Source organism: Passer montanus, unplaced genomic scaffold (assembly GCF_014805655.1).
Source record: "Passer montanus isolate IOZ18808 unplaced genomic scaffold, ASM1480565v1 scaffold132, whole genome shotgun sequence".
Classification (NCBI taxonomy): domain Eukaryota; kingdom Metazoa; phylum Chordata; class Aves; order Passeriformes; family Passeridae; genus Passer; species Passer montanus.
Window position 1 is genome coordinate 591,415 of NW_024360055.1, and position 22,179 is coordinate 613,593.

A 22,179-nucleotide genomic window follows, 5' to 3' on the forward strand; every position below is an offset into this window, starting at 1 on the left:
AGAGAGTGAGAAAAACAAGGAAAAGCCAACTGGGAAAAGCCAATTCCCAGTACAGCACACAAACAGATTCAAAATACTCTTGCAATAACCTAAACTTTTCCAGGTCAGCCAAAACCAGGCAATAAACCAGAAATTTGGGCTCATTTTAGGGACTTTTCCAGTCACTTGAAATGTTTGATCCAGCATAAAGTGTGTCACAGTGACACCCCACAGAGGAACAACATCTCCACACTTAACTGAGCATTTCTGTTTGCAGAAGTTGGGGAAATCCCCTTTTTTTGGACAATAGCTCTGCCTCGTTGTGCTCTAGGCCACTTAATTCCAGGGCACAGCCAAATAAAAGCCCTGAGCCCGTTTAGCTGCTGAATTCCCTCTCACCACCAGGAATCCATGGCAGGACAGCTGCTCACACTGGGCACCTGGCACTCTCATTTCAAATTGCTTTTTCCTTCTTTGGATTAACCTAAAACTTGAGGGACAACAAAAATTCTCAGCCAAAATGGAGACACAAAAGACACAAATTTTTGGGAGTATTTTAAATGAGAGCAGAGCTGCACCAAGTGCCAGATTCCTCCTGCCACCCCAATTTTACAGATTTCCTGATGTAAACTGAGCTCTGATTCCCCAGGTAAAGCCACTGACAAATTGCACACCCAGCAGCTGGCACGGAAAAGATGCCCAGAAAATGAATGTGCCTCATTAATACAAACCCAGTAACGAGTTACACCAAAAATTGTTTCCACTGAGCAAACCCTTCCCAGCTCTGTGATGAACACCCAGCCTGCAGGATCAGGGAAGGGATTAGCAGAGCTTATCTACCCTTTCAAATCATTTCAAATAGAACTTTGCTGCTTTCAAAACAATCACTGAACTGCTGCTTTGGGAGATCAAAAATGAAAGGGGAAGAAGAAGAGAATGTTTTGTTTCCTTGTATAAAGGAAACACTTGAGATTTCTTGCACACATTCAAAATTCCACATAATCCTACTGAGCCCTGGGGATGGATGGGAGGAGCAGCTCTGGAGGGTCACTGGGGTCTGAGCAGGGGAAGAACTCAGGCTCAGCAAGGTCCAGCTCAGCTGCACTCCTGCTGTCAAGATGCTGAGCATGAGCTGGCCAAGTTCTCCACCTGGAGTGAAGTGTTGGAGAGGCCACCTCAAAGAAAAGGCTGTCCCAAAACACTGGGAACTGCTCTGGGGTCTGGCTGGGGAGCAGAGGGTCCTGGTCCTGCAGCAGCTGTGGGGCACGAGCCTCCCTGGAGGGTTTGGGGTCAGTCCTTCCCACTGTGCTCCATCTGAGATCCCCTGAACTCTGCTGGAGCCCCTGAGCTCCATCTGGGACCCCCTGGGATCTCCTGAGCCCCACCTGGGATCCCCTGGGCTCCACCTGGGATCCCCCATGCCCATCCCATGCTCTGGCTCATCCCCAGGGTCTCTGCAGGATCCCATCCCCAGCTGCTGCCCAGGGAAGAGCTCAAAAGGTGAGGCCTGAAGGTACCAGAAGTGCCACAGAAACAGGAGCCCCGAGTGAAGAGAGTTCACAGAATCTTATTTTCATGATAATTTTAATAATATTCCTTTTGCAAAATGAAGCTGAGAAACTAGAAATGCATAAATAGGCAATACACAGAGCCATGAAATGATCCCTTGTCACTACCAGTGTCCTATTCACACATCAGCTTTTCCACAGGCAAAGTTGTCACTCTTTGTCAATTTAATATGTTGAAGTGGAATTCCTTTTCCTTTCACATACAAACTGGTAAAAAATAAACTTAAAACAGCACTGTTAATGTCTAAGAAATTTAAAAAAAACAACCAGTTTGAGTTTGAAGTGTAACATTTGAGTGAAGAAGTGAGCTGGAAGTTAAAAACATTTTCAGTCCCCTCATTTATTGCAAGAGGGAGAATCCCAAGGTACACAGACCTGGTTCTTATAAAAGAAACCAGTGATTTGCATAAAAACTGCTGAGAGCATTTCTCTATTTGATATTGTGCTAAAATATTTCTCTTTACCATGATGGTAAAGCATGTCCAATGTCACAGGAATCGTTGTGCTGAGCACACCAAACCCCCAGGGATCTCCCACAGAATTGCTGGATCCACACAAACAATGGCAAACTCAGGGGCTGCCATCTCGAGCTCATTGCTTACATGAATTCTTCAACTTCCTTTAACAAGATCAACATGAAGGCCAGAAATTGCATTTATTTCTAGTACCGACTCGAGTCAGTAAAGAAAACAACTCCCGGAGCTGTAAGTCCTTGTGATTCCATGATTTCCTACCAGGAATGCTGGGATGGAGGCAGTGCAAGGGAAGGCACTGCAGAGGTGCCCCAAGGGTTACTGAGGGAACTGGGAAATTGTTCTGTTCTCACTCTTTGACCAAAAACCACTCAAGGCCAAACCCTGTGCAAGTGTTTTGTTCAGTGGATGGACAGGCAACCCAAACTCAGACTGATTCCAATCTTCCTGCACATTTCCCTCACAAGCTGCTTCTGAAGAAAGTTCTGAGAAGTACTCTAAGAAAAATAAGACGGAACCTCAAAATGAATGCAATGTTAGAAATAGCATATATTACAAATCTTTTCTTGATAGGAACAATCAATAAGAATACATATTAGCTTAAAAACAGTTCAGCAAATGTTGCTGACCTGCAAGAAATCTCAATTCACTATTTACAAATAAGACAAAGTGAATACAGGAAATTTTACACATTTGGTAGTTAATAGGTTATTGTTTGCCGAGTGGTCTTATTAGAAACTGATATTTAGGAAGACTGGAAAAACACCCCAACCAGTTATTACCTCTTCAGTCTACATTTTAAGTACAGAAAAGTAGAGAATGAATACTGGAGAGAACATTCTGCCTCGTCAGGGGGTCAGGGACAGATGACAACGCTGAGACTTCTGCCATGGATGCCATTAAAATGTTCTGGGCACAGGAGTTTAATAAATACACCTTGTCCTACTGAAAGGGATTGGAGCCACCAGCTTAGCCTTTCATCTGCCTCCCATTCCTGCACTCGCCCATTCAGAACAGTTTAATGATTTTTCTTTCTTCTTCCTTTTGCTATACATGAAATGGAGTAAAGAAAGCAACATGTCAACGGTTGGATGGACACAGAAGATCAAGTTATTCACAGTCCTGCTTCAATGAGATGATCAAAGCAACGACCAACACACACTTGAGTGGACACAGAGGGGGTTTCAGGAGCTCTGCTCACAGTTTACACTGCAGTGTAAAGCAGGACACAGTCACTGGGTGGGTCCAGTCCTGCAGGTGGTGTCACTACAGTCTGATCTGTACATGGAACATCTCCTATCAAATCTGCTTCTCTTCAACATGCCTCCACCTCTGTCTGTGAGACCAGCAGGAGTGTGTCCCCTCCATCAGGAAAAGAAAGAATATAGCAAGTAATCAAGGAAAAAAAAAATACAAACCACCAAAAATTTACAATACAGGTTTTTTCCCCTTTTGATGCGAATGTTTTTCTGTACAAGTGTTTTGTTATCTAATACTGTTTAAAAAGCTATCAGCTTCTGCAAGATGGCCACTGTAGGCATGATAATATTCCAGGAACACTTAAATAACAGTTTTTACAATAAATTTTAGGTCCATATCATTAGATTACTTTATATGCACTGGTCTCTCATCTGATTTTAGGCGTTTTCTACGTGGTTGTATAAAATCTTCATCGGAGTCCTCAGTTATTTCACCATCATCCTCTTCCTGCTCAAATTCAGGCAAAGGCTGGAAGGTCCTGTCTGAGTAGATCTCTGTAAGTTTATCTTCAAAGTACAATGCAACTGCCTTCCCTGCCTGTGCTACTTCTGAATCAGCCTGTGGATGAAAGAAGACAGGAATATTCACCTGTTGGAAATGCACATCCCTTCACCAAGTGTGCATGGTCTGAAACGCTTACCTTCAAATTAATCTCTTGTGTTTCTGCATAAACTTGAACAACTTTCATCATCTAAAAAGGATACCAGAGTCAAAAAAAATGAAATTATAATCCTTTCTAAAGTTACGAGATCGCACAGGATTGGATGACTAAAGTCAGCCATAACAACAACACAGTTTGTTATGGTTTGTTAGCTTTAGTTCCCAAACTTAGGCAGCAGGTTTAAAACAGTCTTAGGTGGTAAATAAACCTTCAACAGAACACACAACTTTTGTACAAGCGGCTCCCAGCCATTTCCTACTCACGACTGCTTTCCTCACAATAAACTGGAGTTGCCTGGACATGCTTGTGGGAAATTCTCCTTTGGAGGGAGGAGCTCCAGGAGATTTCCTGGGGATTACCCCACTGGGATTTCTGCTTTGGAAAAGCATTTGGCTTAGAGGCACTCGACATGATGCTGCTGTGAGAGGTCAGAGTGACTCAACTTTTGCCATGAGCCAGGCAAGATGAAACACTTTTTTATTTTTTTTCTTTTTGAAAAAAGTATGAAAAAAATCACCACATCCCTCAGTCCTTCCTCCCTTGTTGTACTCTGGTCTCTAAGAGCTGCAGCATGTTTTCCTCTAGAGTGGATGCTTCATTAATTCCCCTGATTGAGAAGTTCACATAATTAAATTACCTCATGAACCTCCCCTAATGCGGGGACATAAAGGAGTCAGGGCTGTCAAAATCCCAAATGCTTGTGAGCAGTTCCAGCATCACATCATTGACCCAGATTTTTTCCTAGGGAGGTTTTAATTGCAGCTTTATGCAGTTCCTTCAGTTTCCTTCTGCACAGGGCCAGAAATGCAGCCCAAACACTGCAAATCCAGGTTACATTTTGCAGAGAAATAAGAAATATTGGCTGCTTTCTGCATTTTAAGGTCAGAAGAAAGCCATTCCCTGTGATGCCTTTTGTCATTCTTACTTTAAGGCATCTCAAAGATTAGAAACTCCCTTAGCTCCCACTCAGTTTCAGCACAATATCACCGTTTTTTTTCAGGATATTCAGATTATTTTTTACATTGCTCAACCCGCAGTAACATCCAGGTCATTTATCTCCCCAAGTCACTTTTCAGGTGTAAGGGATATTTCATTATCAGATGGGATCATTGCAAAATTAGTTACAAGTATGACCCCATACCCAAGTTATCCACTGAAAACTGATTTCCATGAGAGCCCAACTACCAAGGGGCTCAAGCAGGAAGGTTAATAAAAGCCATAATGGCCACAAAGCTTTGTTGGATTCATTTGTGTGGGGTACTAAAACCAGAATAACTTCAGAAAGGCAGATTTCTCCTCAGTAGAGGAAGTTTCTCAACAGATTCTACCATGTTCCAAGAGTGCAAACCAATTACCTGGGCAGCTTGGGACACTTTAAAGGACTCTTTGGTTGTCTTTAGGGCACTTCCTAGGCACTTCTGCAATCAATGTGATGCACAGTAACCAGGTCACCCTTCTCCTCAGTCACAGATACCACTGAATGCATTTTAATATGTCCTAATTTAACTAAAAATGAGAAGTTATCCTGCAATTGCCTTGAGTTTTGTTTGGTTTTTAAGAGTCTGATTCAGCATCTGCTCCAAAAGCAGAAGTTACAGCTGGAAGCAGAGCTGTTCAGGGGAGAAACTGCACAATCAGGTTGAAATAAATCTTCATTTAAAGGACAAATGGAGCTCAGATTGGAAGTTAACATACTTCATTAAACCTTTCACAGTTCTTGAAGATCAACCGGACGTCGGCCACGAAGTCCTCGGGGGTCTGGTAGTGTTGGGAATGTTTCTTCTGCAGTTTCTTCTTCACCGTGGATAAATCCATTGGCTTCTTTATGATTTTATAGTAGTTTGGTATCTGTAAAAAACCAACAGTGATTTAGCACTGAATGGCTACAGAGCTGACAGCTGAATTTCCACACTGAAGGTTAATTCCCTTATCTCATTTCAGGCACATTCAACAAAGCAGAACAATTTCCTTTCCCCACACTGAACTTTTTTAAGTTGTTTATAAGAGTATGGAGTGACAGGACAAGGGGCATTGGTTTTAAATTGAAGTGGGGTAGATTTAGATTGGATATTGGGGAGAAATCCTTCCCTGTCAGGGTGGGCAGGCCCTGGCACAGGTGCCCAGAGCAGCTGGGGCTGCCCCTGGATCCCTGGCAGTGCCCCAGGCCAGGCTGGGCAGGGCTTGGAGCAGCCTGGGACAGTGGAAGGTGTCCCTGCCCCTGGTAGGGGTGGCACTGGATGGGCTTTAAGATCCCTTCCAACCCAAACCACTCTGGGATTCTTTCTAACCTTCAGTGTCTCCCACAGCACAACAAAGCTTTTCATTACAGTTACTTCTTTTACAGCTGAAAACACAAGAGTAAAAGCACTTTATTCCCTCCTCTCATTCACAAGTTTGTCCAAAACAGCAACAAAAAGCCCTCCTAAAGCATTTTGAGTTTCACGAGTAGCCTGAGACATCTTGTTCCAATTCAATAACTGCTAATTGGAAGTATTTTTAAATATCTGGTTTTGAGACTGGGAGTGAAGCATCTGCCTGGAGCAGCTCCAGAATCAGCTGCTCTCCCTCTCAGACCCATGAAATGCTGGATGACTGCCAGAACTTTTAGACTGATCCTGGTGAAAGCAGCCAGCTCCTTCCCAAATTCAGCTCCAGAAATCCCCAGGTGTTTTTCAGGAGACTTTTTCTCTTTTTCAGGAGACTCTTTTTCTCTTTTTCAGGAGACTCACCGAGGCTGGGACTGGCTCTTGGAACTCAATGCTCAGCTCGTGGCAGTACAGGTAAAGCAGGAGGCGTTCACATTTCTTAGAAAGAAACAAACAGGGTCAGGTTAATATTCTTAATTTATCCCTAGCCCAGAAATTCATACATCCATACTTTAAACAGGCTTCTAATTTAACAGCACAGTACTAGAAAATTGAAATGCAACCCCCCCCAAACTTAATTTTATAAGTTCTTAGGAGGGCAGAGTTGAGAGGCAGAACCCCATTTACTGTTCACAAATTTCCTCTTTTTTTCTCCCTCCTAACCAAAAGCCTAGAGCTGAAGTCAAGCATGATGAGACATGCTAACATAATGCAAATTAAAAAATAAAATAATAACAACCACCACGTTTACTGCTTTTGTCCAACACAACCACATGTAACAGGAAAGGACTGAGCTGCAGACTTTTTCCCACAAGACAAAATTGAAGAATCTGAAAGCAGAGCCAGAGTGTTTCTACAAAATTCCTGTTGAAATATTTTTCCTAGCTTGCTTGTAATTCCTTTAGAGGATTTTGATTTGATAATACTCCTAACACTACACAGAGGCTGACTGATAAAGCTAAAAATAATTCTGACTGTCAAGGTCATTAAAATTCCCCACGAATGCACCTGAACACTCCCAGCACCTCTCACAGAATGCACTTCAACACACCAAGCTCACAGAGATGTTTTATGAATGCTAAATGCAAAGGACTTTTAATCAAGTGCATGTTAAATGATGCATTTAAATACAGAATTTGTGTTCATGCTGAATTTTAGCTCCTCAGTGATTACAGTCCCAAGGCACTGAGGCACTCCCACAGTCAGAGATGTGGCCACAGCAGGAAAAATCTCATTTGGGTTGTTTTGCAAAGCCATAGCTACATTTAATTTGCTTCAGCCAAAGCAAACCCCTCTCCAGTCAGTGGGGGGAGCTGAGTGGGAAAGCATTTTCCTGGGGAGCACATTCCTGCAGGTCTGACACCCACCCTTTGGTCCACGGGACTCAGGCCTTGTGCTGTCTTGCCCTTCTTGCTGTGCTGGGAATTGTCACAATCATATTCCACTTCAGGTTTGCTCAGGTCTCTGCAGAATGTACATATCCACTCTCCACTAAAGAGAAAACCACAATTATTCCAGACATGCAGGGATAAATTCTCATCAGTGATGACTACAAACAGTTTTTACTCACTCTTAAAGATTCACATTCTACTGCAGTAAAGACTTGGATACCCAAAGCTAAGGATTGATCCTTAATGCTCACAAGAATTCTGCCTGTCAAGGCCATTTTTCCTGCCCTCATATGAAGCTTTAATACTTTATAAAGTATTAACTTTATAGTACACCCTTCTCACCTTGCCTTAAAATGAACTTTACACAACAGAATTGCATTGTGAGACTTGACACAAACAGATAAACAGAACAGGATTCTGTTACCAGATAAACACTGATCAGCTGCACACCAACAACTCAGCCAAGGCCTGATGATACTTTTGTAGTATAAGAATATGATATTTTTGCAGTATAAGAATATTATATTTTTGTAGTATTAGAATATTATATTTTGTAGCATAAGATTATGATATTTTTGTAGTATTAGAATATGACATTTTTTAGTATTAGAATGTTATATTTCGGTAGTATTTGAATATTATACTTTGCAGTATTAGAATATTCTATTTTTGTAGTATAAGAATATTATATTTTTGTAGTATTAGAATATGACATTTTTATAGTATAAGAATATGACATTTTCGTAGTATTAAAATATTATATTTTCATAGTATAAGAATATTATTTTTGTAGTATTAGAATATAATACTTTTATAGTATAAGAAGATGACATTTTGTAGTACAAGAAACCAGCTGATTCACAGCCAGACCAAGCTGATTTTGGAGGAAACACCACTTTGGGCTCCGTGCACCCCCCCAGCCCACCCGGCGACGCTGCTGCGGGTACCTGGGGAAGCTGAGCAGCGTGGGGACGTGGCAGGTGAGGTGGAACACCTTGGGGCACTTCTCACAGCACAGCAGGTCCCCCCCGTTCTGGCACACGGCGCACCAGTCCTCGTTGGGGTCGTCGTCCTTGTTGCTGCCCTCTCCTGCCCCCCGCGCCGAGCGGTGCATGAGGCTGCGCACCGGCGACTTGCCGTTCACCAGGCTGTGCCCAGGCTGCTTGCAGCTCTCGCTCAGGTCTGCTGGCTCTGTCTTCACGTGGTTTTCCAGGCTTCCCAAAGCTTCCAGTTCGCTCTCCAGGTGGAGGTTGGTGGATAGTGGGGGTGTCAAGCTGCTCTCGGGGCTGCTGAGCTGCAATGGAAGCGGCGCATGGAAAATCAGAGTTGGTTTTGCAGCAGGATCTTTCTTCAAAATCCTCCCATCATTCAAAGGTTACCATGCTCACATCCCAAAAACCACGAGAAACCATGAGGAAGACCTGAGCTGCAAACAGTATTGAAAACTGCTTTTTCACAGGTCCTTTCTTTGTAGAACACTCTCATTTCTTCTGATATATAACAAGAGAAATGATATAACAAACCAAACACACTGAGTCATTAAAAGCTGTTAATGACAACTTGATTGTCATTAGGAAAAATCCTCAACTCCACCACCCTGCTGTCTGTACACAATCCTGTTCAATCAAGCACAGCTGGGAAACAATGAAAAATATTAATTTGCTAATTATTTGATTTATACTTTGGTGTAGGAACTTTTGACTGACTAGAGGTTTTCTGAATACAATTACCTACGTGGGAATGTCTACTCTCAATAGGTGACTCACAGCTTTTAATAATTAGTGATTAAAAGCACCAAATACACTCTATTACACTTCATTTCTATCATTAAAGATAAAATTTACATTACAGGCCAATCTGTGCCTGGCAAAGCATTACCAGGGAGAAAATACCTCTTAGAAGGTATTTTTACTTCAGAGTAAAAATGCCTTTTTTTTTTTCCCTTTTTAAATACTTAAACATGCTGCCAGGAAAACACTGAGCATAAACTAACTTTACCATGCAAGCACTCCTTCTGCCATCCTCTGTTTTTTCCTGCTTTACTGTTCCTGAGAAACTGCAGATCTCCTCCTCTGTGCCTGGCTCTTGCTTGACTTTCACTTGGTCAGCCTTGAAGCCAATGCCAGTTTTGTCAGCAGTCCTGCCCGAGGAGCCACAGCTGCAGAGACATCAGCACATCACAGGATAAATAACAGGATAAATCAACAGGGCAAAGAAATTCAGGTAACTGTTTCCCAAAAGAAAGGCAAAGGGTGTCAGCACATTTACAACAGCTCCAGTTTACAAGACACAGGAGAATCATAGTGCAGGAAGAAAAAATTAAAATATAAATCTTCATGTAAGCATTCATCCATTCCTCGGTCACAGTTATGACAAAGCACAATTTGCCAATTGCCAGTTCTTTTTTGGAATTATTCATGTCTCATTTTTTCAGCCTGACAATTAATGTGACACTCACCTTCCTCTGCTGCCTGTGCTGGAGGTGCTGGGGGGCCTCACAGGAGTGTGGGAGTTGGATAAACCTGCAAAGAAGCAGCACAGAAGTTGATTTGGTACAGGTTTACGTTCACTGACTTGTGCTGAGTATGCCCAGAAATGCTGCAGCAATATCCCAATTTACCAAGTCACCTAAGCCAGCTGTTCTCTCAGTCTTGTGATCACAACAAATCCAGCACATCACAATAAATTAAAAAGTGACAACACATGGCTCTTAGAGTCCCAGTAATTATTTCACCTAATCCAAACAGTGCTAAAGCCTTCAGACCATTACATCCTAAACTTTATGCACTGAGAGCCACCAATAAAGTCAAGAAAGCAGCCTCTGCATGGTTTGCATGCAGGTTTGGAGAAACAGGAAGCCCCAATGCTGCACCCCCTCATTGACAGGATCTTGTATGTCTTGTAGAGAAAACCAAGAGAAACATCAAATCCCAGAGTGGTTTGGGTTGAAAGAGACCTCAAAGCCCATCCAGTGCCACCCCTGCCATGGCAGGGACACCTTCCACTGTCCCAGACTGCCCCAAGCCCCATCCAGCCTGGCCTTGGGCACTGCCAGGGATCCAGGGGCAGCCCCAGCTGCTTGGGCACCCTGTGCCAGGGCCTGCCCACCCTCACAGGGAAGGATTTCTTCCTATTGATTGAAATAATCTTCTTACTTATAAAAATAGACATTTTCAATGTTTAACTACCTCAGCATTAGGTACTGGTGACTTCATTTGCTCACGTGCACAAGAAAAGCTCTACCATTAATTAGTTATACTCAGAATGACCCTGACAGTGCCTCTATATGGGTACATATAAATATACACATACACAAATATATATATATATATATCTGGAATACTGCATCCATGTGCTGGCAGTTTGTTACAATAAAGACATTTCTAAAGGAGGGTAAAATTTAAATTTCCAGAAGAATCTACTTCTGAGCAAAACAAATTTTAAATAAAACATAGCTTCCCTTCTGGCAGGAAATGCTAGGCAATTATTTCCAACTTAAATACCAGAAATACCCTGGAATAACTAGAAAAACCCATCAGATTTACCTGATGACCCTGGAGACAGAGCTGAAGGTCCTGGGGAGGGATTCATGGTGCTGGTGGGCTGTGGGGGGAGGTGGCTGCCTGTGATGTATCTGCTTAGCAGATTATCTAAACTACTGGAACCAGCATCTTCCAGCTGAGGAGCAAAAACAAAAACCTGAATCAGAGAGCTCTCATTCACACCTTTAAACTGTCATCACTGTCTTTACTGGAATTGTTCCCTCTCCCTTCAAGGATTCAGGACATCAGCAAATATTTTTATCAGTTTCATGCAGAAACCAGGCTTTCAAACAAGTAATGTTTTTCACAAGCTCCTAAATTTGAGGTTTTTTTCCAGTATGATCTTGGGCTGCACTTACACAGGGTCACTGCAAACTTTCTGGCTCCCAGCTGCTCAGTGTGTCAGTCACACACATGGTGCTGTGTTAGTCATGAAATACCAGATTTCTGAGGCTGCAGAAGTTATTCCATAATTGAGATATTAAGGGAGGCCATCATCTTGTCTTTCCTTAACATGATGGGAAATCTCCCACTCACTTTTCAAACAGATTTCAGTACGTGTTAAACCCAAGGAAACAGGGACCCTGTTGCTGTAACTGCTTAAATGTGTTAAACGTGTTAAATGCAATAATGTGTTTGAAACACACTGCATTCCAAGTGGGTTTTAATGACTGTGCCAGCAGCTTGAAGGACTAACACTTCCTATCCACTACACCCAACTAAAATCCATAACAGCTATTACATGAACAGGTATAAAAAGAAGAGTAGAATATCTCAGCAGAATTCTGCATTTTCAGTGCACCTGGAAGCTGCATGGTGATGCTTTGTTCTAAATCCTCAGCACTGCAGACTGCTCACACTGAGATGGGATTCCTCCTTCCCCACCATTCTCACACTAAAAATGACCTGCAGCCTCCTGAGAACACTGAACACACCAGCCCTGAACATTTAGGAGTTGCATAGTTGCAGCTGGCATTCCAGCAGACCATCTTGGATGAAATTTATTTTGGTTCCTGTATGCTGACCAAACCTCCTGGGTTTTACAGGGGCATTTCAACGCAAAGGTTCTGTTCTCAGGATGAAGCCATCATCCTCCTCCCCTCCCAAACACTCCTGAAGAAAACACATTACTTTTATTTTCTTTGCCTCCACGTGTACATCACATTGTGCTTTTCACCTCTCCAAATCAGCTTCAAAATTTACCTCAGCTTGTGTCCCCTCTCTGTGGGACAATGGGACATGTCCCCTCTGTGCTTCCTTCCAGGAGCATCCAAGAGAAACTCCAGGCAGCTTTAACCCTGAATAAATCACCATTCAGAGCACTCAAAACACATCACCATTAATTATTCTATCTTCCCACAAGACGGTCTTGTGGAAGAAAGGAAGTGAACACAGAATTTGGTATTAATTGAAGTCTTAATTTTACTACAGGACACATTAAATATTGATTAATCTAAAGGTCACCAGGTGGAGCAGGTCCTTCTGAGGTTTGTGCTATAGACATAACATATTTCTTGGCATTGGCTTCCCCTTCCTCACAGGTGGCAACCTCGTGGGGCAAGGTCAGGAAGGGAAACCCAAACAGTCCCAGGTCTGTCCAGGGCTGGGCTCTAATTCTTAACAAGCCTAAAGGGAGACATTTGATCCATGACATCTGGGACTCAACCAGCAGCTTAACTAGAGCTCTTTGAAGAGCTTGATTCATCCTCTCCACACGACCAGAACTCCGTGGGTGCCGTGGAGTAATTCCTATTTTACTGCCAGGGCTTGGGCAACCTTTTGCAATATTTTAGAGGTGAAATGAGTTTAAATTCTACAACTTTAAATGCTAATTACACCATTCCACAGCCAAGTCCTGGTACCTAACTACAAAAGCAGAGCAGCTGAGGGGAGCAGGACTACAGGACACAATAAATATTGATTAATCTAAAGTTTACCAGGTGGAGCGGGTCAGCCCTACATGGATAAACCACCTGCATGCCTAAGAGAAAGGCCGAAGATTTTAATTCTACAACTTTAAATGCTAATTACACCACTCCATGGCCAAATCCTGGCACCTAACCACAAAAGCAGAGAAGGAGGAGCAGCACTGACCTGGATGGGAGGGATGTCTGGCATGCAGGGCAGGTTCTCTGGGTTGGTGACAGAGAACAACTTTTTGCAATATTTTAGAGGTGAAATGAGTTTGAATTCTACAATTTATAGGCAAATTACACCATTCCTTGGCCAAGTCCTGGTACCCAACTATAAAACCAGAGGACAAGCACCACTGACCTGGATGGGAGGGATGCCTGGCAGTGAGGGCAGGTTCTCCAGGTTGGTGACGGAGAACAACTTTTTACAATATTTTATAGGTGGAATGAGTTTGAATTCTACAATTTACATGCTAATTACACCATTCTACGACCAAATCCTGTAGCCAAGTGTAAAAGCAGAGAAGGAGGAGCAGCACTGACCTGGATGGGGGGGATGTCAGGCAGCGAGGGCAGGTTCTCCGGGTTGGTGACGGACGGGATGAGCTCGATGGCCGACACGGAGGGGCTGGTGGGGCCACGGTTGGCGCTGGCCATGGTGGCCGTGGTGGGGCTGGTGGGGTTGATGGTGGTGTTGTGCACGGAGACCACCGGGAAGGGCCCGGCGTGGCCGGGGTTGGAGTGCTGGGGAGACACAGAGACCGTGCTGGGGCACGGGCCGGCGCAGCTCCCGCCGCAGCGCAGCCCCACAGAGACCCCCACCCAACAGGGCCAAACTCACACCACAGCCAGCACTGAGGGCAGAGCAACTGCTCCTCCTCTTCACTTGGAAAGGAAAAAATACTTGATGTGGCTCGATTTTAAACAGACAGCATTTCTTCTGCCAAGTTATTTTGTATACAGTGGTGTTTTCTTAAAGCAATTACTTCCTCCAGAGATAGCTTTAGTATTTACATGTCTAATTTTTAACTGTCTCAAGTAATATCAAGTCACTTTTGGTATTTCAGTCACATTAACATGCATTGTCAAGGATTTTTATTCTTAATGGCATGCAGAGCTCTGCATCAATGCTTCAGGTGTGAATTTAAAAACACTTCAGCAGCTGATTTAATCAAAACCCCTCAACTACATCACTTTGAACTTCCCTACTCCTCACTATTCTCTAATAAACCTCTGAGTGTTCCTTTCAGCTGAATGCCACTCAAAAGTGCAAAAAGAAACGTTTTACTTCCCAGAACTAAACTGCAACACAAACACTTCATTTCATTCCATTTCCACCCCTGAGGTTTGAATTTCCTTACGTTCAGCAAAACTGTCACAGCACAGTAATGCAACACGGAAAAGAAGCACATAAATGTGTGTAGCTGTGAGCTACAGGGGGACAGATAAACACATTTACAGCTGGAGGTACCATCTACTGGAATGAAAGGCTGGCACAATGGCACAATGAAGCGTGTACACAGGATATACTTGTCTTTGAAGGTGAGGTTGCATCATGGAGTATTGAGGTCCATTGTGGCGTGGGATTCCTGGTATACGAGCAGCATTCTGAGCCATTCTCATCTGATGTGCTTGGAAAGCCCCACAGTTCATGTTACCCCTCTGCATGGTCTGCATGCTGATCAACCTGGGAGGCTGCAAGGGTTTGGGTTTTTTAAAATTTGTGCTTTTAACATGGAGAAAAGAAGCCCATCTCTTTCCACAGCAGTAGTAACATAACATCAAGCAAAGCCAAGAGCTGTCACATTAAAGTATCTCAAATCTCCAAAGATTTTACTTTATGAATTGCTTTGCAAGTTTAGATCTGACAGGGCAATTTTAAACTCAGTGTTATGGTGAAATAAAGTGAAAGAAGGTGAAATAAGAACCCATAAAGGACTCACCTGCTGCTGCAGGACTTGGGGGCTGCTCTGCCTGGGCACGGATGCAGAGGATGGCTGGGCCATCCTCATCTGCTGCAGCTGCTGGTGTTTTTGGGCATACACCTGCTGCTGCATGTGCTGCAGTCGAAGCTGGGCCAGATTGATTTGTCCTGGAGCTTTGTTGACGTGGTTTGTTCCTGGAGGAGTTTGCCCAACCACTACATTGGGAGTGTAACTAGGGGTTGGTTTATTTTCAATCACCAGGTTACCTGTAAAAACCCAAAGAGGCAATCAACAGTTAGATCTCATCATCCTCCAAAGGCTGACATATGTGGAATATTCAGATGTTTCTAATGCAGTTTTCTCAGAGCAATTTAAGCTTGAAAGCTTAAAATTTAAGTTCTTTCTGTCTTCAATAACCATACACTATAAAAGCAAAAATAGCACTCAGACTACAAGAACTAAGTGCAAAATTAAAAATATGATCTGTGAGGGAAGAGTGAAAGAACTGGAACTGCACAGCCTAAAAGCCACAACAGACAGAAATGACTTCTGTGTTCACAAGAAAAGGACAAGATGAGAAATAAAACAGGAAACAAACATGCTAAGCATAAGGTTTCTATGTCTAAAGAAGCAAAGCCTGGAAGAGATATTTGAGTGTCCCACCACCCAGTGACTTCAAACAGGTTCTACAAACATGACACCAAACACTGCTACAAGCAAGTCCTGTCTGGCTCCAATGTCATGGACCATGCTGCCTCTCCAGGTAACTCCTGTCTATTTTTATATGGAAAGGCAAAATGTTGGTTTTTAAATCAATTTGTGAATGTGTACTCAGTAGAATCTGCACATCCCTTTTTATTCAGGTTGGCAGTTTCCTTTCTGCTTCCTGTCTGCCCCAGAGAATAAACACTCTTGACTGAAGACAAACACCCCAGCCTGCATGGTAGACTCAGAGCAAGGAGTGAGTACACACAAAAACTGGTATTTGGACCAGATTTTCCACGAAATTTTTATCCAACAGAGAAGTTCACACCCAGGAGCTAACAGGTATCTCTGTCTCACTGTGCTCTGCCCTCTTCTCTCATTCCAAACCTGTACTTTGCAAACTCTAAATGATTATATTTAATATACTGGAAATAGCACGGGATTCCCCAGCCCTGGAAGTGCCCAAGGCCAGGTTGGACAGGGCTTGAAGCAGCCTGAGACAGTGGAAGGTGTCCCTGCCATGGCAGGGGGTGCAATGAGATGACTTTTAAGGTTCTTTTCAACCCAAACCACCCTGTGATTCTGTGATTAGGGCCATTCCTAGAACCATTCCCACTGGAAAACAATATCTATTTATAATAGATAGATAATTATTGTAGATTATTATGCATAATATTTTTAATACCTATTTAGAGAAAGCTTTGCCAATAGAAAGAACAGAGCAGATAAGGAGGATAATCAGGGCTGGGTGGGTTATGAGAGTTTATGGTCAAGAGAGTTTTTGTCTCCTGCATTAAGAGATGTATTGCACTGCACTCACTCCTGTTGGAGGAACACCCCCAATTCAACAGTTTTACCAGAATCACAGACTGAACAAGCAGGGTTTTCTCACCCAAATTGACAACATTCTTAGCCCAGAAGGTGGGGTCACAGTGGAAGCGGATGGCGCCGTTGGCAGCAGGGACGGGATCGCAGCGCGCCTTCAGGATGTGCCTCAGCTGGAAGGTTATCTGAGAGAAAACAAAAACACTCTGCTGCTGACAGAGAAAGACAGAATGAGAAACAAGGGTGTGTTTACCCTGAGAGTTTAGGCCCTGGAACACCAACAAGGAGGGGCAGCAGCAAGTTTGGTTCATAGCCTGGGAAATTCTCAATTTGTCAGGAAAATCCCACACTGTACAACTTCTTTACTCTCAGGATTGCAGAGCAGCACTCTTACACCACAACATTATTGAAATTACTCCAGTGAAACGCCGAGGTGCCTTCACAGAGCTGACCCCATTCCTTGTACACCAACACTCCCTAAACCCTTATGGTAAAGAGTGAATTGTTGCACAATTGCTTGGCTCTGCTGTAAGATCTGAAGACACAGTGCCATGATGGACCCACAGGGCTGAACTGGATGTATCCTTTGGATTACCAACATTTGACCTCACTTGTGTCTTAATCTCACTCTGGATACATTTGATTCTCCTGCTCCCTGTGTTTGTGGCTCAGGACGTGTTCCCAGACTGGGAAAGCTGGTGACAGAGTGATGGTCTAGAGCAGCAGTGGTGAGCACAGCCCTGGGCTTGCATGTGCAGAACTGGGTGTATTCATGTCAATAAAAGTGAATTATCCTTTTGGTTACCAACACTTCACTTTGTGTCTGATCTCACTCCAGGTATATTGGAACATTTTCCCTCTCTGGACACAGGGATTGGGACAGAATTGCACAGCCAAGTCTGTCACTCACACAAGTACTGACTGAGGGCACTTTATTCTGCTGGACAAGAGGAGCCTGAGGAATTCCTGGCTTGGAATTCCTATCAAGAGAATGTTTTGTGACATTTCTTGAGCTCTCAGTTTAATTACTGCCTATGTGACTGTCTCTTCAGTGTGTAACACTTCTGTGTCCCCCAATGGTGTTGTGTTTGGGAGCCTCACTGGGGGCTGCAGCTTCTTCCTCAGGAGCAGCAGAGGGACAGCTCCGATTCTGTGAGCAGGGGCAGGAGCTGAGGGAAGGGCTGGAGATGTGCCAGGGGAGTTTAGGTTGGATAACAGGAAAGGTTCTTCCCTTAGAGAGTGCTGGGCACTGCCCCAAGGCTGCCAGAGCTGCAGGAGTGTTTGGACAACACTCCAGGGATGCCCAGGGTGGGATTTTGGGGTGTCTGTGCAGGGCAGGGGCTGCACTGGATGATCCCTGTGGGTGAGTCAATCACAGATCCTCTGGACAGAGAGAGACAGCTCTCTCCCAGGATTTTAGTGGGAAGCTGTGAGAAGGCTCAGAGAAAAGAGTGAGAAACAGTTCTTATCTCCACTTGCTGCACCTGATGTTGTGCACATGTGGAATGTGTTATGGAGATTGGTTTACCAAATTTCTTAATTGGATACTGGATGGTGTTTGGATTGATTGACCAATTAAGTCAAAGCTGTATTGGACTGTCTGGAAGGGGATGAGCTTCTTGAGAAGTATAGCACAGTATAATATAGTACAATAAAGAGATTGATCAGCCTTCTGCAATCATGGAGTCAGTGCTAATTATTCCCTGATTGTGGAAACCCAGGGCACAGGGAATATTTCTCTGTCTGCTCTGGGGTGCCCTGACCCCCAGGGCAGCACTGACTTTGACCCTCATTCATGGAGAAAGTTTCCTAGACTTCAGATAGACTGGAACCCACAAAAGTGTGAAACAGATTCTAGAGAGTGGTGTAGGTGTGTCACTTGTGAGAAATTGAGGATTTGGGATTTTTAGTATGTTGTGGATGGAAGCAAGATGGAGGGCACAGGGTGCTGTCCTGGGTTTCTTCTTCATGCTGTTTCTGCCTTCTTCTTCTGGGGTTTGGGTGGCATTTTGTAATTGGGCAGAATAGTCTGCACTGGGGCTCTGTGGGATCAGTTATTGGGTTAAAAGGGAAAATAATCCAGGTGTCAGTTCTTAATTGGATAGTTTAGTCTTAAAAGACCTTGTAACAAGAGATTTTTGATCATTTTGTGCCTTCTAATGAAAAGCTGCCAAACTCACAGTAGTGAGACTGTTTTACTGATGAGAAATAATAAACACCAGAGTCTGAACATGAACTATCACCTCCAGTGCCTTCAATCCAGACCCAGAGAAACCCACAAGTGGTACCCCACACCTGCAGCTCAGCCCTTCCCTGCCCTGCCCAGCCCAGGTGGCCTCACCAGGCGCTTGCTGTAGAGCAGGGCAGTGCTGCTGCCACTGGCAATGGCCCAATTAGTGAAGTTCATCACGTGCTTCACTTGCCGTGACAGACCAGTGATGTCATTCTGCTGCTGGATCAGCTTCATCTGCCTCTCCTTTGTCACGTTCTGCAAAGAAACAGAGACTTTGTTACAACAAAGTAATCGTAAATCATAAAGTAATTTATTACAGTGGGGATTTCAGATGGAGCAGGAAAATGCAAAATGCTGGCAGGTTTTGGATCAAAAGGGAAAGTTCCCAAGGAAACTTTAATAAATGCTAGGTAAATAAGAAAAGCCAAAGTTAATGTAATTTTATATTATTTCTTTTACTAATGATCAAGTTACTCTATTCTTCCAGGAACATTCGATTTCCCTGCCAAATTACTGCTCCTTAACCAGGAAAAATCTATTGTGATTCATCTGATCTTAAATTCTTCATGGCAGGCTGGCCATATGCACTGAACCAACTTCTTACAAGGGATTTCCTCTATTCAGATAAAACAGATTTCCTCTATTCAGATAAAATTTTCATGGATTTTAATGGAAGTCACAGTGCAATTATTCAGAACACGCCATCTGGAAAGGAGGCTTGAACTCATGGTCTCTGAAGTTGTACAATACAACTTTAAATACCAGCATTACACCTTCATGTACAAATACAAGAGACTGCTCTGATTGTCCTTACATGAACATTAAAAAACTATTTGAGGGAATAATTAAATTATACACATCTTAGCATTATGTTATAAAACACAAATATGGCACACAGAACATGAAAAGGAGATTTTCAGCCTTTACAATGAGCCCAGTTTTGAATACAAGGCACAGACACAAAACTGAAGGAGCCACTGGCTCTGATGAGAGGGGAAATGAGAGATTTAACTCCAGCTCATCCCTCAGAGGCAGTTTCAGTGCTGCAATAGCTGCAGCCACACCAAACAAACCATTTTCAAATGTTTCCCCTCAACAGGGGACTGGAAACTCAACACCAACCCTGCTTTTTATTTCAAGTGTACCTCAAGGTGCTGTAGGAGAGATTTTCCCTTTTTATTGATTTCATTGATGAGGGTGAATATAGCCACTTTGATTTCCTGTTCCACTCGTTTGTTGGTTTCGTTTACTTCTTTTATCCTAAAAAACAACAAAAAAAGCAATGGATTGTCAGTCACTTTACATTTCACTGCCAAATACAAATTCACAACTTGTTTTACTTCAAATAATATGGAAATTCTTGTAGTTTACACACTTTATACAGAGAAATTTCGGGAAATAACCAGCCACAACCACATGAGTCTATATGTACACATATAAATTTATATCCAAATTGTCACTATGAAAAATTTATATCTGATGCTTTAAACTTTTAAGATCATTTATATTAACCAGAAATCAACCCTGAATTTCACATTAATTCCTCCCTTGAAAGAAAAAAATTATTACAGACCTGTAATTAATACACAATAAAGAGATAAACATTTCACTAATGTTGTGATATTAGTTACATTATTCTCTTGTGCTTTAATAGTACTGACTGCCACATTTTTATACCCTCTTCATCACTGCCATTTTTCCTCAGTTTTAGCACATTTTCAGCTTCTTCAGGTTCAAGTGTCCATTTTGAGCTCTGGCCACAGAATTTCAAATACAGCACTTCTCAAACTCATGGAAATTCTGGATTTATTTGATCCTACACTGCCTTAATCTACCAAGATCACACTGCAGCAGAATTCTTTGCCATGAGCCAATGTGAAGGCTTAAATTGTCCTTTTTTGAAAAGTTTTTTTGCTGCCAGATGAAGGCTCTGATGTCATCCAGCCACAGGACCAACACTCCCTGCTGATGAACCCTGCTGGAGTCAAAGCCCTTTATGGCACCTGGGACACACGAGGTTTTCATGGCAGCACAGCCTGGTCTCCTACTCCAAAAAACACCCAACCAACCCTTCATTAAGTCCATGGCATCCACCCTTGGCTTTGGCACCCAACAATTATTCCAGCAGAGCTGCTCCTTCAACACTTTCATGCTCCACCACCACAGATGATGGTGATTTTGTGCCATCTGCCAACACTGACAACAAAATTGTAACACCTTTATTTTTCCCGTTCCCTGAAGATTTTGAAATGATGGATTTTGTGTCCTACACACCAGCAAAGCAGTGGAATGAATTGTCTCACCTGCACCAGCCACTTGGCTCAGCAGAAAATTGAGATTTTGACACAACTCAATCCCAGCTGCAGAAATTCACTGAATTCACTGAAGCCAGAAACTCTTGGGCAAAAAATCCCCACCATTACAATGTGTTAATTCCATCACCCATTCCTGGCCTGGAATTCCTATCAGAGAATGTTTTGTGACATCCTTGAGCTCCCAGTTTAATTATTGTCTTTGTGACTGTCTCTTCAAGTGTGTAACATTTCCATGCTTCACAATGCTGTTGTGTTTTGGGACTTTCCAAAGACTTCCACAGAAAACCAGCTCATAAAAATACCAATTTTTATTGCTTCCCTCTGTCATGCTGTATGTTCCTCCCTTACACTGCTTTTTTTTTTTTTTTTAAATATAGATGGCACCACAAGGAGTTAAAAATCGACATCAGAACTTCTCTTTCTATCTTGGTGCACATCCTCCTCCTGCCCTCATACTTTCCACCCCCAGCTGATGTGTCATTTTGCAAATGACCTAAAAGCTGCAGAAGGCTCAGCAAACCACAGAGAACCAGGGTGGAATTCCCTGAGCTGCAGCACAAGGCCAGGGGAGCAGAGCCAGCAGAGATCACGTGCTCCCTCTGCCTCTGATTTGGTTTTTAACGTGACGTTGAATTTCAGATAACCCTGGAAATCTTAAGTGAAGCCACCCAAAAAAACCCCCAATCTGAACCCCACAACCAACCACAATTTCCTATTCAAATTCACACTAAGCTTTTGTTACACAGTTATCAGAGGCCCTAATATGAAACATAAAAATATTTTAATATTTCAACTGTTCTGTCACCTAGAGGTAACTTAAAAGAAATTATAGGATGGGTTTTCTTTCCTTTTTATTCCTTTTTTTCTCCCCCACCCCCAAAGTATAACGAATGTGTCACACCTTTGGTTCTAGTCAAAGTTGTCACAAAACACTTTAACATTTACTTCTTGTAAGAACTTCCAAGAGATGCAAAGTCTTGTAGGGGGAAAAAAACATTATGGAAAGTAATTAAGATGTAGAAT

General features: G+C 43.0%; 1 protein-coding gene across 1 annotated transcript in view; it reads right to left on the bottom strand.

Moving 5' to 3' along the window:
- Positions 1-1,544: 1,544 nt before the first annotated feature.
- TRIM33 (tripartite motif containing 33) overlaps positions 1,545-22,179 on the bottom strand; it is a 43,142-nt gene continuing 22,507 nt past the window's right edge. Inside the window, exons 8-22 of the mRNA XM_039699383.1 lie at positions 19,987-20,101; positions 18,950-19,096; positions 16,676-16,793; positions 15,097-15,344; positions 14,684-14,848; positions 13,697-13,897; positions 11,244-11,376; positions 10,157-10,220; positions 9,697-9,856; positions 8,646-8,992; positions 7,675-7,798; positions 6,671-6,745; positions 5,637-5,789; positions 3,921-3,971; positions 1,545-3,838 (exon numbers count right to left, since the gene is read on the bottom strand). Coding sequence (XP_039555317.1) covers positions 3,626-3,838; positions 3,921-3,971; positions 5,637-5,789; positions 6,671-6,745; positions 7,675-7,798; positions 8,646-8,992; positions 9,697-9,856; positions 10,157-10,220; positions 11,244-11,376; positions 13,697-13,897; positions 14,684-14,848; positions 15,097-15,344; positions 16,676-16,793; positions 18,950-19,096; positions 19,987-20,101 — 2,314 coding nt within the window. The 3' untranslated portion in view covers positions 1,545-3,625. The remainder of the gene's footprint in view (positions 3,839-3,920; positions 3,972-5,636; positions 5,790-6,670; positions 6,746-7,674; positions 7,799-8,645; positions 8,993-9,696; positions 9,857-10,156; positions 10,221-11,243; positions 11,377-13,696; positions 13,898-14,683; positions 14,849-15,096; positions 15,345-16,675; positions 16,794-18,949; positions 19,097-19,986; positions 20,102-22,179) is intronic.